General features: G+C 34.1%; 1 protein-coding gene across 1 annotated transcript; it reads left to right on the top strand.

Moving 5' to 3' along the window:
* Nucleotides 1–1,814: 1,814 nt before the first annotated feature.
* On the top strand, nt 1,815–10,266 carry SERPINB1 (serpin family B member 1). Its single transcript, XM_044683653.1, has 6 exons — nt 1,815–1,984; nt 4,597–4,734; nt 6,167–6,284; nt 7,528–7,670; nt 7,774–7,941; nt 9,784–10,266. Exons 1-6 carry the CDS (start codon nt 1,817–1,819, stop codon nt 10,207–10,209), a joined length of 1,161 nt encoding a protein of 386 aa, XP_044539588.1. The 5' UTR covers nt 1,815–1,816; the 3' UTR covers nt 10,210–10,266.
* Nucleotides 10,267–12,863: the final 2,597 nt, after the last annotated feature.

Below are 12,863 nucleotides of genomic sequence, written 5' to 3'. Positions count from 1 at the left end.
AGCTGCCAAGGCAGGATGGACAAGAAAGGCAGAAGCCAGAAGCCATGAGCTCAGAGATCCCTCCCTAGTCTGGAGCTGCTATTCCGGGATTCTCTGAGCTGGGCCGTGGCCCCTCCTGCCTCTGGCCCCCAGCTCCCTGTGAGCCCGGAACTTCTTTCAGACAGAGAGCTAAGCCAGAGACTGGTAAAGAGAGGAAGAAGTGAGACTCCAGAACCCCAGGAACGCCTCTGAAATTCAAGAGGTTCTCTCTCCTGGCCCTCGAAAGAAGGGGAAGGAAGGAAACCTCGGAAACTGCTGTTTTTCCCCCAAGAAGAAAATGAAGTTGTAAATCAGAAGGTTTAGTCTCTAGGTGTAGGATTTATGGCTGTCTGGGTTAGGAAGGAGCTGAGGGCAATAACTCTGGAAGAGCCGGGGATCCCCAAACTCTTTACCAACTAAATTTCTTCTTTCCTTCTCTCAGTACCTCTTTGCAGGCTTTCCTTGGAGTCTATAGGGATCAGTTCTTCTAGGTTTTCGAATCCAAATCTTCATTTTTTTTTTTTTCAGGCAAAGTTGGAGCAAATGTATTATGTGTGAATGTAAAGCCCTAAATTACTTTCCTCCCAAATGTTGGTCTTGAGAAATTAATCTAATACTTTTCGGGTATTATTCGGGTGGAGGGGAGGGAATTGGGCATGACCAAGGGCAGCATTTGTTTTGCTTGCTAGTGATATTTGTGCAAGGGTTTTGTTTTTCAAAAGATGGATTTTTATTAAATGACTAATATGACTAAATGTTAAATGACTAAATGATAAAATGACTACATCAAAAAAAAAAAGAAAGAAATTAATCTTGTGCTTTCTTTAAGGAATGCCAAATGTAATGACAATTCAAAAAACATTTGAGATCGCCTACTATGTGAGGGCTTCATAAAGGGCACTGCGAGGTTCCAAATCTGCTGAAGCCTTGGTTTTGTTTTGCCTTTGACATACTGACTTTGTGACACTGGGAGACTCTAGTACAAACTAGATCTGAGACATCTATTAGCTTTGTGATATTGGAAAAGTCTCTTAATCCCTATTTGCCTCAATTTCTTCATCTGTATGAAGGGGATGATTTTAGCATTTACTTCCCAACGTTGTTGTGAGGATCAAACAAGATAATTTATGTAAGGTGCTTTGTAAACCTTAAAAGTGCTATATTAATACAATACTACTACTACTACTACTACTACTACTACTACTACTAATTATTATTATTATTATTATTATTATTATTGTTATTCACCTTTCAGAGTGTTCAGTAACTCTCTAAGCTGTAGAGAAGATTTGTTTTGGAAGAGAGTTTCCTCACCAGGGAGTTCCTTATCCCTGGCACCTAGCAGAGTGCTCATAATAAATGCTTTATAAATTACATGCTTAATTGAATAGAGAAAGCATGACCCCTAACTTTATGGATCTTACACTGACAACTACAATATATGTGACATTTCATTGACAAAATTTCTGGTAAAGATTTTACAGATCTTTCTACCTGTGTACATCCAATCCAACTGGAGAAATGAATATTGTAACATCTTTAGTAAAGGAGAGGCAGATATTGTGATACTACTGATTATTTAGTTTTGGGTTACTCTCCCCAGTTTCCACCTTATATATTAGGAAAAAGGCAGAAAGATCTAAAAGGGTTTGATTTTCTCCTTCCCTTCAAGTGTGATACCAGGGTTCTACAGTTCAGTCAGAACAAGCTAAAGATTAGGAAAAATGCTAACATCAGGTTGATTGGTATGGCCCTGAGGCGTGTCAAAAAATGTTATTTTTTGTTGTAGTGTTAAACCATGGAGCAGCTGACTGCAGCAAATGTGCACTTTGCTATTGACCTCTTCAAGAAAATGAGTGAAACTTATCCAACAAAAAATATCTTTATATCTCCATTGAGCATTTCAACAGCTATGGCCATGATTCTTGTGGGAACCAGAGGTAACACTGCAGCACAGTTGTCAAAGGTCAGGAAAAACTCTATACTATTAATATAAGTTTGTCAGACACTACATTACTACTGTCTAGTAACTAGTCTGACAGGTCATTAATTACTTTGTGGTGAGTGCCTAATCTATTCCACTGATCTACTACTCTATTTTTTAGCCAGTACCAGACTATTTTGATGGTTGCTGCATTATGATATGTTTGAGATCCAGTTTTGTATTACTATGACAGCATATTACTATTTGTAGTACCTAATACTAATTTTCTGGGCTTCAGTGGGTTGTTAAAAGTTAAATATATTTATATATATATAACTTAATTATGTAGTCAAATTTCTTGAAAAAGCAATCCCTCCAAAGATGTAGTTAATTTATATTTCTCAACCATTTCCCTCTAGCAGAAATCTGTTGACATGAGATGGGCTTCTACTGCTGCTTTGCCTGAGGTCATGTAGTCATGTACACTGTTAGAGTATACATCTTATGCAGTAGGATCTATCAAGCATTCATACATATACACAAATGAGCAAATATTTATGACTTAGGTTAGACAATAGAAAGAACTTTTACACCACCAGTAAGATAAGAAATGGAAATCGTTCTACCAAGATGAAGGTGATAAAGGCTTTTCTCTGGAGAATTTTCTTAAAAAATGATAACCAACTATTTTCCTGGGATGATTTGAGTATAGGTCTGCCCATAGTTACCGGGAATGAACTGGCAACTTTGTGAGATTTCTCCTGTTCTATGAGGTGATGATGTTCTCAAACTTAACTTTGATAACACTCTTCTCCAGTATGATTTCTCCAGAATGATCACTGAACTTGGAATCAGGAAACCTATGTCCAAGTCCATGTTAGCTGTATAACTTTGGGAAAGTCATCTAACCACCATGAGTCATAAAAATCATCTAACCACTCATATTTAAAATGGTAAATTAATATTTAGATTACCTGCCTCAGCTTTGTTCTGTGGTTCAAATTAATGTATATAAAATACTTTGTAACTATAATGTACCATATCAAAGTATAAACATACATTGCTACCAGTGACATTAGTATCATTGCTATTACTAATATCACCACTACCGAAGCAGAAACATCTCATTTATAATACGACATACTAAGTCATAAACAATTTTACTATATTTTTCCTTTATGAAAAAGATACAACTACATATGAGCTTTCTCTTTATCAAGGCTTAGGAAGGACAATAGATTGTTCAAATAGGAAAAAAAAAAGACAAGTACTGATTGCTTGCAGGGAAAGGAATCATTAATGACATGACATTTTTTTGTTTGCATCTTGAGTTCTTGGAAATAACCCAAAAGTCCATTAGCTCAGTTTGGGAAGAAGTTTATGAGTCAGAGATATTACTTATTCAAAACCATCCTGCCCTCACTTCAGCTGATCATTTTTAAAAGAGTACATTTTCTCTTTATACGTTACAAAGAGCTTTATAGACAAATTACTTTTTATGGGATTATATTACCTTTTATTTTGATGGAGAGAGTTTGGCACAGTAGCTAAAGGGCTATCTTTAGAGTCAAGAAGACCTGAATTCAAGCCCTATTTCACAAATATTGACTGTGTAACATTGGGAAAATGACTAAGTCTCTCATTGCTTCAGATAACTCTCTAAGGTTATAAGTTAGAGAATGATTGCCTTTCTGAGGATGTATAGAAATTTAGGAAGCTTCCACACTAGGAGCTGCTGCTACCAGTCAAATTATATTCAAACAATATACATACATATATAGATACATATGACATGTATATATGTATGTATAGATAGATAGTCACATGCTACTACATCTTAGGGAATATCTGGTTTGAGATTTAGTTATTTCCTTTCTTTTAAAAAAAAGAAGAATTAAACAACTGAGAATTATTCATTGTAACCACCCATGTCCAACTCCCTATGAAAAACATGTACTTTGTACTATAGTATAGTTAGGTTTATTGTATTTTATAGCCAATGAATCAGCCCAGTAGTAAAATCATCTACTTTTTTTTGATAGAAATAGTGACTGCTTGCATGTTAAAGCTTGAATACTATTTTAATATATTGATATATGAAGAAATTATTTACTAATAATATCAGAGTAATGAAAGGAAGAAGCTATTATATTCAATATCATTTTGATTAAATATATTATATATCACATTATTCCTAGTTAACTATATAATTTCACAGTAAAAATAGTTGTACATAATACCATTTATATATATATATATGACATATAAAGTATTAATAAAAAGTTTGATACTTAACCAAAGTAGGGAGAGTAAAAATTGTTAGCATATGAGTAATAAATAATTCTAGTTTCATTTATTTAATTATGTGATCCTGCAAAGAAAAGACAAAGAGAAATAATTATTTATTAAATAATTTGTACTCACTTGTAAATGTATGATTATTTATGGCAATTTGGAAAAACATTCTCTAGTATAGTTATTATATTTCATATCTGTGTCACTGTAATTTTTCATGTCTTTATGTTTGCTCTACTGTAAAAAGGTATAAAATAATATTCCGGAAATTATTAATAACAAAAAGAGTGTAAATTAAGTTGGTAGAAACAGAGCAGTATCTCCTTATTCATAAAAGATTTTTTTCCCAAATAATTCAGACCTTTCATTTTGATGAAGTTGATGAAGTTCATTCAAGATTTCAGAGCTTAAACACTAGTATTAACAAACATGGAGCTTCTTACATCCTGAAACTTGCTAACCGATTATTTGGAGAGAAGACTTACAATTTCCTTCCAGTAAGTATATTTTTGGGAAGCATGTACAGAGAAAACCTCTAATTTCCTTACAGTATTTCCTAATTTAGACATTCATTAGAGAACACCAAACTAGATTAGTATTACTCTCCAATGAAGAAAAATTTATTGAGAGCCTACTGTGTATGATATGTTGTGATTAGGGAAATTGAGGATAGAAAGGGGTATGTATGTCTGTGTATACACATATGTGTGTATGCATATTACATATATAGAGAGAGAATTTGGAAACTTCATTTTTTAAATTTCTTATACTTTAGTTTTGTGAATTTTGAATAATAAATTTTTAATTTTCAAAAGATGAAAAATCATGTTTTTATGCATTGCAACATAGGACTATTTCAGGATGATACTTTCAAATCAGTCAGTTGACAGAAAAGGTTCTCTTGCTTTACCATCTTGCATCTATCTCCAGCAGCTTGTTTCACTTGAGGTCACATCAAAACTGCTGTGTGCATCAAGACCTTATTCTTTGGATGATCTCAAGACTAGGATTCCAAATGTAATCCTTTCAGTGAAGGAGCAGCAACTGATAAAAGTTGTTGTTGTTTTTTACAAAGTTCAAAAATCAACTAGGTTGATTCATAGCACAGGTTGGGGGTTATGCTGAATTTTAATAAGAAATGGACATATTTGTCCATGTTAATTAAATTTTCTAATTTTTTGGTAAGTTTATAGCTTCTATATTTTTCAAGTTATAATATATTATTTTGTTTAAAATTACACTAAGACTTTTGGGACACCATATTCATGCATATACATATATCCATGGACATACCTATATACATGGATATATATATATAAACATAAATATGTATATACATATAGTGTATGTATATTGTTTTACACACACACATATATATATCTGACATCGTCTTCGTGCTGAAATATCATAAAATCTATGGAAGTGATAGTTTATAAAAGAGTCAGGATTATTACTTAGTATATAGTTTAATACTAATAAATGAGCTCAACAAGGAATATCATTTTGATTTTCACACTTTAATAAATGTGATAATTACTGTGGAGAACTACAGATAAATATTATGAATTGAAATTATATTGAGATCAAATAATTGACATCAATCCTTTTAATAGGAATTACATTCCAATATTTTTTAAATAGAAGAACATTTACTAAGATATTTGGCCCAAGCCATTGTCGATGTTCTCTGAGGCAGATTAATTGAATGTAAATACTCTTCATAATTTTCACTGTGAAAAACTGTTATCAATAAATTCTTTATGAAAAATTCCTGTGATTTTGGTGAATTGTATGTAAATCCAGAGAAAAGAGTTACCTGTGTCAGAATATTATTGACCTGTGGGAATAGGGTTCTCTGTTGTTTCCTCTTGCTTTGAAGGATTTTTGATAATTATTCTAACTCCTATATTTTATTTTTCTCTTTTGTAGGAATTCTTGGATTCTACTCGGAAATTCTATGGTGCTGAGTTGGCCACTGCTGATTTTCAGCATGCATCAGAAGATGCAAGACAGGAAATTAACAAATGGGTCAAAGAGCAAACAGAAGGTAAGAATGCCAGATATAGAAAAAAAATCTATTTGTATACACTGTATTTACAAATCTATAGTATATACACAAATATTCTTTTTTCTCTGTTAACCATTTTACTAACATTTTCCATCCTAAACCTTCTATTTCTGTTCCTCAACTGATGCCTATTAAACAGAAGAGGACAAAACTCGTTTCTCAGCTTTCTTAGGAGGAGCCTTTTGCATCTCCATGAAATCTGCATTGTGTCTTGATAATTTCTGTGATAGAACTGGAGTTGGAATCAAGAAGACTGAGTTTGAAATCTTGCTTCAGACACTTGGTTTTTTGACAATGAGCAAGTCACTTAACTTCTTTTGGACCTCAGTATTCTCATCTGTAAAATAAGGGAGTAGGATTCAATATCCTGTAAGGTTCCTTTGAGCTCTAATTCTATAATAATAGGATCTTATAAACTTCACGTTGGGGTCAGGTATGAAAGATAATAAATTTAATTAGACTCTCTTTTGGCTAGAGTCATACCAAATCATTCAATGTGATTGAATGACATTTTCCTTCCCAACAGCTAATCTATTTGGTCAAAACCAACATTAGAGGTTGAAGAATAAAAATGAAGTTTTTGTGAAAATTTCCAATAGTATAAATGACTTAAAATATTTGAATTAACTTGTTTGGTTACTCATTGATATCAATATTATGAGTCATCTTGGGTGTAAGTAGAGTAAATGCATTGACTATTTCAGACTCTTTGTATAGATTTACAATATGACTTTACTAGTCCACTCAAAAGGATGCTAGATTCCAGAAAGAAATAACATCTCTCTACCTAGATTTTAACATGAAGATGAATGCCTAAATTATACCATAAGATTTCACTAGAATTACCACCACTCTTTGACTATAGGCTTTGCTTGAATAGAAAGAAAAATAATTTGCCTTTTGAAGGTGAGATAAAATCCTTTCAGATTCTCAATATTCTGTTTCATACAGGGGTACTTGCTTGTTCTATCCTGTTGACTATGGATTAGTCCTTGATTCCACTTCCTTTCTTTGTGGTTTATGTATCATACTTGGCTGAACAGCTCATTATATGATTTAGTGTGTAAGCATTTTAGACATGACTTTTCAAACTTAGTCTTCTGTATGACTGTCTTCACATGTCAATTCAGGTATTGCTCAATTCAGTTAAATTACAGTTTTGATTCATTTGGATTCAGTGCTTTTATATACGAATTAATAAATTATCTCTCTCACTTTTCAGGTAAAATTCCAGAACTATTGGCTTCAGGCATGGTAGATAACCTGACTAAACTTGTGCTGGTGAATGCCATCTATTTCAAAGGAAATTGGGAGTATAAATTTGATGAGACTTTAACTACTGATGCACCATTTAGATTAAACAAGGTGAGGGGGGAGAAATTGGCATACAAAGAATGGTATGTGTGTGCTTTAAAAAATTCTTCATGTTATTCTATGTTATCTCTTTTATATGTTTCTGGATGTTCAGAGAGAGAAAAAAACAGTGAAAATGATGTATCTGAAAAAGAAGCTGCCCTTTGGTTATATTGAAGATCTTAAGTGTAGAGTATTAGAACTTCCTTACAAGAGCAAGGAACTGAGCATGACCATTCTGCTGCCAGATGATATTGAGGATGATTCTACTGGCCTGGAAAAGGTACCGTATATATTTGGGATACATTATTAGTCTTTCTTTGGGCACACTGATTTCTTAAAATTATACTGTATACCAGGTTGTGGGAAAAAATGCAGATTTTATACCATAACTAAAATCATGAAAATATTCTTACCATAACTCTCTTTATATTACTATTTGAGCTCCCCAGTAAGAGATGCTTCTCCTATAGAAAATGTCCTTCATTGATGCTTTTGAATTGTACTTATAGGTTTAATTTTTTTAAACTCTTATATTCCATCTTAGAATCAATACCATGTATTGTTTCTGAGGCAGAAGAGAGGTAAAGGCTAGGCAATGGGGATTAAGTGACTTGCCCAAGCTCACATAGTTAGGAAGTATCTGAGGATAGATTTGAATCCATGACCTCCCATCTCTACTTGGCTCTCAATCCGCTGAGACACCTATCTACCCCATACAGATTTACTTTTAAGGTGACATATTAGCTTTATGGTTTTGAAAATAGCCAAAAGCAAATTTTATTAATTCAATTTATTAATTTTGAAATTTTTATTAGAGTTTCGTACTGACAGAGACTAAAATGCAGATGGAAACAGAAAATACCGTCCGAAATTATAAAAATAGGGAAAAATATTTCAGAGTAGGGTAATGCCAATGATCATGGTTATTTTTTTCCTCTGGCAATGTTCAGATCATCATATGCTATTTTCTAACCTACAAGCCATGGGATTGAACTCAGTGGCAAGCAGAGGAAGGAGATTCTTGCATTCCTTTAAGTTTACTCCTCCACAGATGATCAAATGTAATTGACTTTGCTACTAAAAACAATGCAATGATTCAGGATAATGCTAAGGGACTTGTGAGAAAGAATGCTATCCACATCTAGAGAAAGAACTGTGGGAGTAGAAATACAGAAGAAAATATATTATTTATCACTTGTTTATATGGGTATATGATTTGGGGTTTGGGTTTTAAAAGATTACTCTCATAAAAATGAATAAAATGGAAATAGGATTTTAGTGATAATACATGCATAACCCAGTGGAATTGCTTTTTAATCCTGGGAAGGGGGAAGGCGGAGGAGAGGGAGGCAACAACAATCATGTAACCATGGGGAACTTTTTTAAAATAAAAAAATGTTTAATTAAGAAAAGGTTTACTCTTCTACAAATAGGCATGGATCCTGGTATAAAAAGATCCCTGGATTTTGCATCACAGAGCCTAGGTTCACTCATAATTTTTCTCCTTGTTATTGTACATTCTTGAATAAAAAAATCAATAAGTATTTATCAAGCATTTGCTTTGTGCCAGAGACTGTCCTCAGCACTAGGAATATAAAGAAAAACCAGAAAGGTAAAATCATTTCTACCTTAAAGTTTCAATATTTTTTACCAGGCAGACAATTGATACATTCAAGAAATCATTTATAGTTTAGCATTTCATTTTCTTAATTTAAAATGAGGTTTTGGACTGGATGATCTGTTAAGGAGCCATCTAACTTGAAATACTATAATTCTATGAACATGGGTTTTGTAACTACAAGTACAGGAATTTAATCATGGTAACAGCACAGAAAATAGTTGACTAGATCACATGTCCAAGTTCCTTTTGGTTGGACTGTTTGTTAGTTACATGGAAATTCTTCTCTGTTCTGTCATCAGTAGTCAACTTGTTGGATAAGAATGTGGTCTTTAGAAAGGAATCAGTTTTGTGTGGTAGAATAGGAAGAAAAAGAATGATGCAGTTTCTTTGACCCATCCATTCACATAAATAATAATTGTAATCATTGTCAGTTCATCTCTCTCAATAATTAATGAAATTTATTGTCAGGATGTTATTCTCTCTCCATCTTTATAATTCCAGATTGAAAAGCAGCTCAGTATGGAAAAGTTCATAGAATGGACAAATCCTAAAAATATGAGTACCATCGATGTTCACGTACGTCTGCCAAGATTCAAGCTGGAAAATACCTATAACCTTGACTCAGATTTAGCACAAATGGGTCTGAGTGATCTCTTCAACAGGAGTAAAGCTGATCTATCTGGAATGTCAGGAACCAAAGATCTCTTCATATCCAAGATTGTCCACAAGGCTGTTGTAGAAGTGAATGAAGAGGGCACAGAGGCAGCAGCTGCCACTGCAGGAATTGCAACATTTGCCATGTTGATGCCAGAAGAAGAGTTCACTGCTGACCATCCATTCATGTTCGTTATCTCTGAAAATAAAAACAAAAACATTCTTTTCATTGGCGAGTACGTTGCTCCAGTCTTTGAAATGCCAATTGAGTAAAGAATGGCAAATATTAAAATGATGGGTTATTTACTCTATCAAAATTTTCCAATAAAATTCCTGTTCAGAAATATAATTTAAGAGAATCTTTCCTAATTACAATTTGTTTGCCAATTAGTCATGAAATTTCAAACCTACTTATTTCTATCTTTATTTTTTCCCAAAGTTGTGAATCTTTTGTTGAAATGAATCAGATAGTTAGATTAGTGCCTAGAATATGCTCTCAAAATCTGATTCTGTTCTGTTGCTATCAGAGCTAGAGAATGATTTGTGTCAGATGGGAAAGTGGAGATTTAAATTCAATAAATATGGACTAGATGCCTGCTATGTTCATGGCATTTTGCTAGATACTTGGACTATAAAGATAAAAACACAACAATCCTCGCCTTAAGGACAGAGAGGGAAAGGGAACACTTCAAAACATGCATACCAATAAGTAGAGTGTCAAGTAGAGTGTGCAGGTAGAAAGCACTAAAATGTTAAAGACATGACCTCTTTGTTATTATCTTTTTATAAAAATGGCATCTGTGAGATAGTTTCCAAATGAAAACATCAACATTTCTCTCCTGATTGCACAACAATAATGGATATTTAAATATTGTGCTCAGGTCTGCAAAGTGCTTTACATACATTATCTTATTTGAAAGGCAAAACAACCCAGTGAGATACATAGAATAGGCATTATTATCTCCATTTTATAGAATGGGATGAAGGATTGAAGAAAAAATTATTTCTTACCGGCTTACCATGTGCCTAAATGCTGGACTAAAGTCTGGGATACAAATACAAAAGAGAATCCCTGCCCTCAAGGAGTTTATATTCCAATGGGGGACAACATATATAGGGGAGAGGTGTCTAATACTTTGAAATAAGAAATTCACAGGGATGGTTAATGCAACCAGAGTGGTCAATGGACATGTTCCTTTTCTAGAAATAATAAGTGTTTTGATTACTAGTCCTGGAGGATGAGGTAGAAGTGTGGGAGGGAAGAAAAGCTGTATGGCAAGATGATGCCTAGTTGAGGTGTGGGGTAGATGAGTGGGTTTAGAGCCAGATCATCAGCAGGAAACATAGCAGGATAGCCACAAGATGGCCAAGAGGTGACTTGATCAAGATAAGGAGTAGGATGCACATATATATGTATATATATATATATGCATATATACATACAGAGAGATGATACCACTCATGCCTCACACACAGAATCATAAATTGTTAGAGATAGATCTATATTTCTCTTAGAAGTTATTGAGCTCATACCATAAAACAATATACTATCAAAGTAGGGATGAACTGGAGCCTAGGTCTGTCTCCTCATCCGAGTTGAAAGAGATCTCCATTTACCTCATCTGAAAACCAGTGTATGTGTGTGTGTGTGTCTGTGTGTGTGTGTGTGTGTAGAGAACAATATTCTCCATAGATCCAGGTAACATCCCACAAAAATGAATTGCTACAGACCTAAAGAAACAGTTCTTGTCCTGTTAGATATTCACATATGTCAAGGGTTTATACTCTTCAAATACAATTTTGATTGAAGGTGGCGTTCTCCTTGTTTCCTCATTCTTGGAAAGCTTTCTCAAAACAGACAGGTTACTTTCTAATAGTCCTTCAATAGGCAATTTTACCTTGGTATGGCCCCCTTCTAGCATGCCCTTGAAGTACTTAACAGGGGCGGGGAGGGGAAGAAAAGCTGGGGAAGTAGGCTGGAGTCAATTGAAATTCTTCCTAAAGAAATGGAAGGTTGCAAAGAACTTGCTTTAAAAAAAAAAGGACACTGAGGAGTCTCCTGCAATTAGCTCCATAGCATCTTCTTCCTAATCATTCGTATGAGACTCTGGCTCTTTTGTTTATGCTCAATTATTAGATGACATGTCCCTTTTCAATACTGGTTAGATGTGCACTCAGGTTACACTGATAAGCACCTGGGATGCTCCTGACCATTCTGTGTTCTGCAATACTCTGAGGAAGACAGCTAGGTAGTACAGTGGATATAGTACTGGGTCTACAGTCAGGAAGACCCATTTTCCTCAGTTCAAATCTGACCTGAGACACTTATAAGTTGTGTGACCCTAGGCAAATCACTTAACCCTATTTGCTTCAGTTTCTTCATCTATAAAATGAAGGGGAGAAGGAAATGGCAAATCACTCCAATATCTTTGCCAAGAAAACTCCAAATAGGGTCACAAAGAGTTAGACACCACTGAAACAACTGAACAACAGTAAATATTCTGAGGTTCTGTGCTGCCCACAAAAATGGAGCATTCATTAAATCTTTTCCCTATTCATCTGATATATTCTCCAGGATTAAATTTAACAGTGTGCTCTTTGAACTACAATTTCTAGTTGAAGGTTTGGGGCCTAATGCTCTACAGAGAAACATTACATTTATAAATGAAAGAATAAAAGAGAACACAAGTTTCATAAGAATCACAGATCTAGAGATAGAAGAGACCTTAGACTCCATCTATTATACAACTCTTCATTTTATTGATAAATTAGTTTAGACAAAGGTTCGCTAAACAAGCCAACTCAAATTTATGGAGATTTTTCTGGAGTAACAAACTCCGAACACTAGCAATGGTTTCCCTGTTTTTAAAACGACTAAAGCGTGCAGTGTAATTTAAAGTTTTCATGGAAACCTCTGAAAGTCCTCG

This window comes from Gracilinanus agilis, unplaced genomic scaffold (assembly GCF_016433145.1).
Source record: "Gracilinanus agilis isolate LMUSP501 unplaced genomic scaffold, AgileGrace unplaced_scaffold299, whole genome shotgun sequence".
In the NCBI taxonomy this organism is placed as follows: Eukaryota; Metazoa; Chordata; class Mammalia; order Didelphimorphia; family Didelphidae; genus Gracilinanus; species Gracilinanus agilis.
The sequence above is the reverse complement of the archived record's forward strand: the minus strand, read 5'-3'. Positions and strand labels throughout refer to the sequence as shown.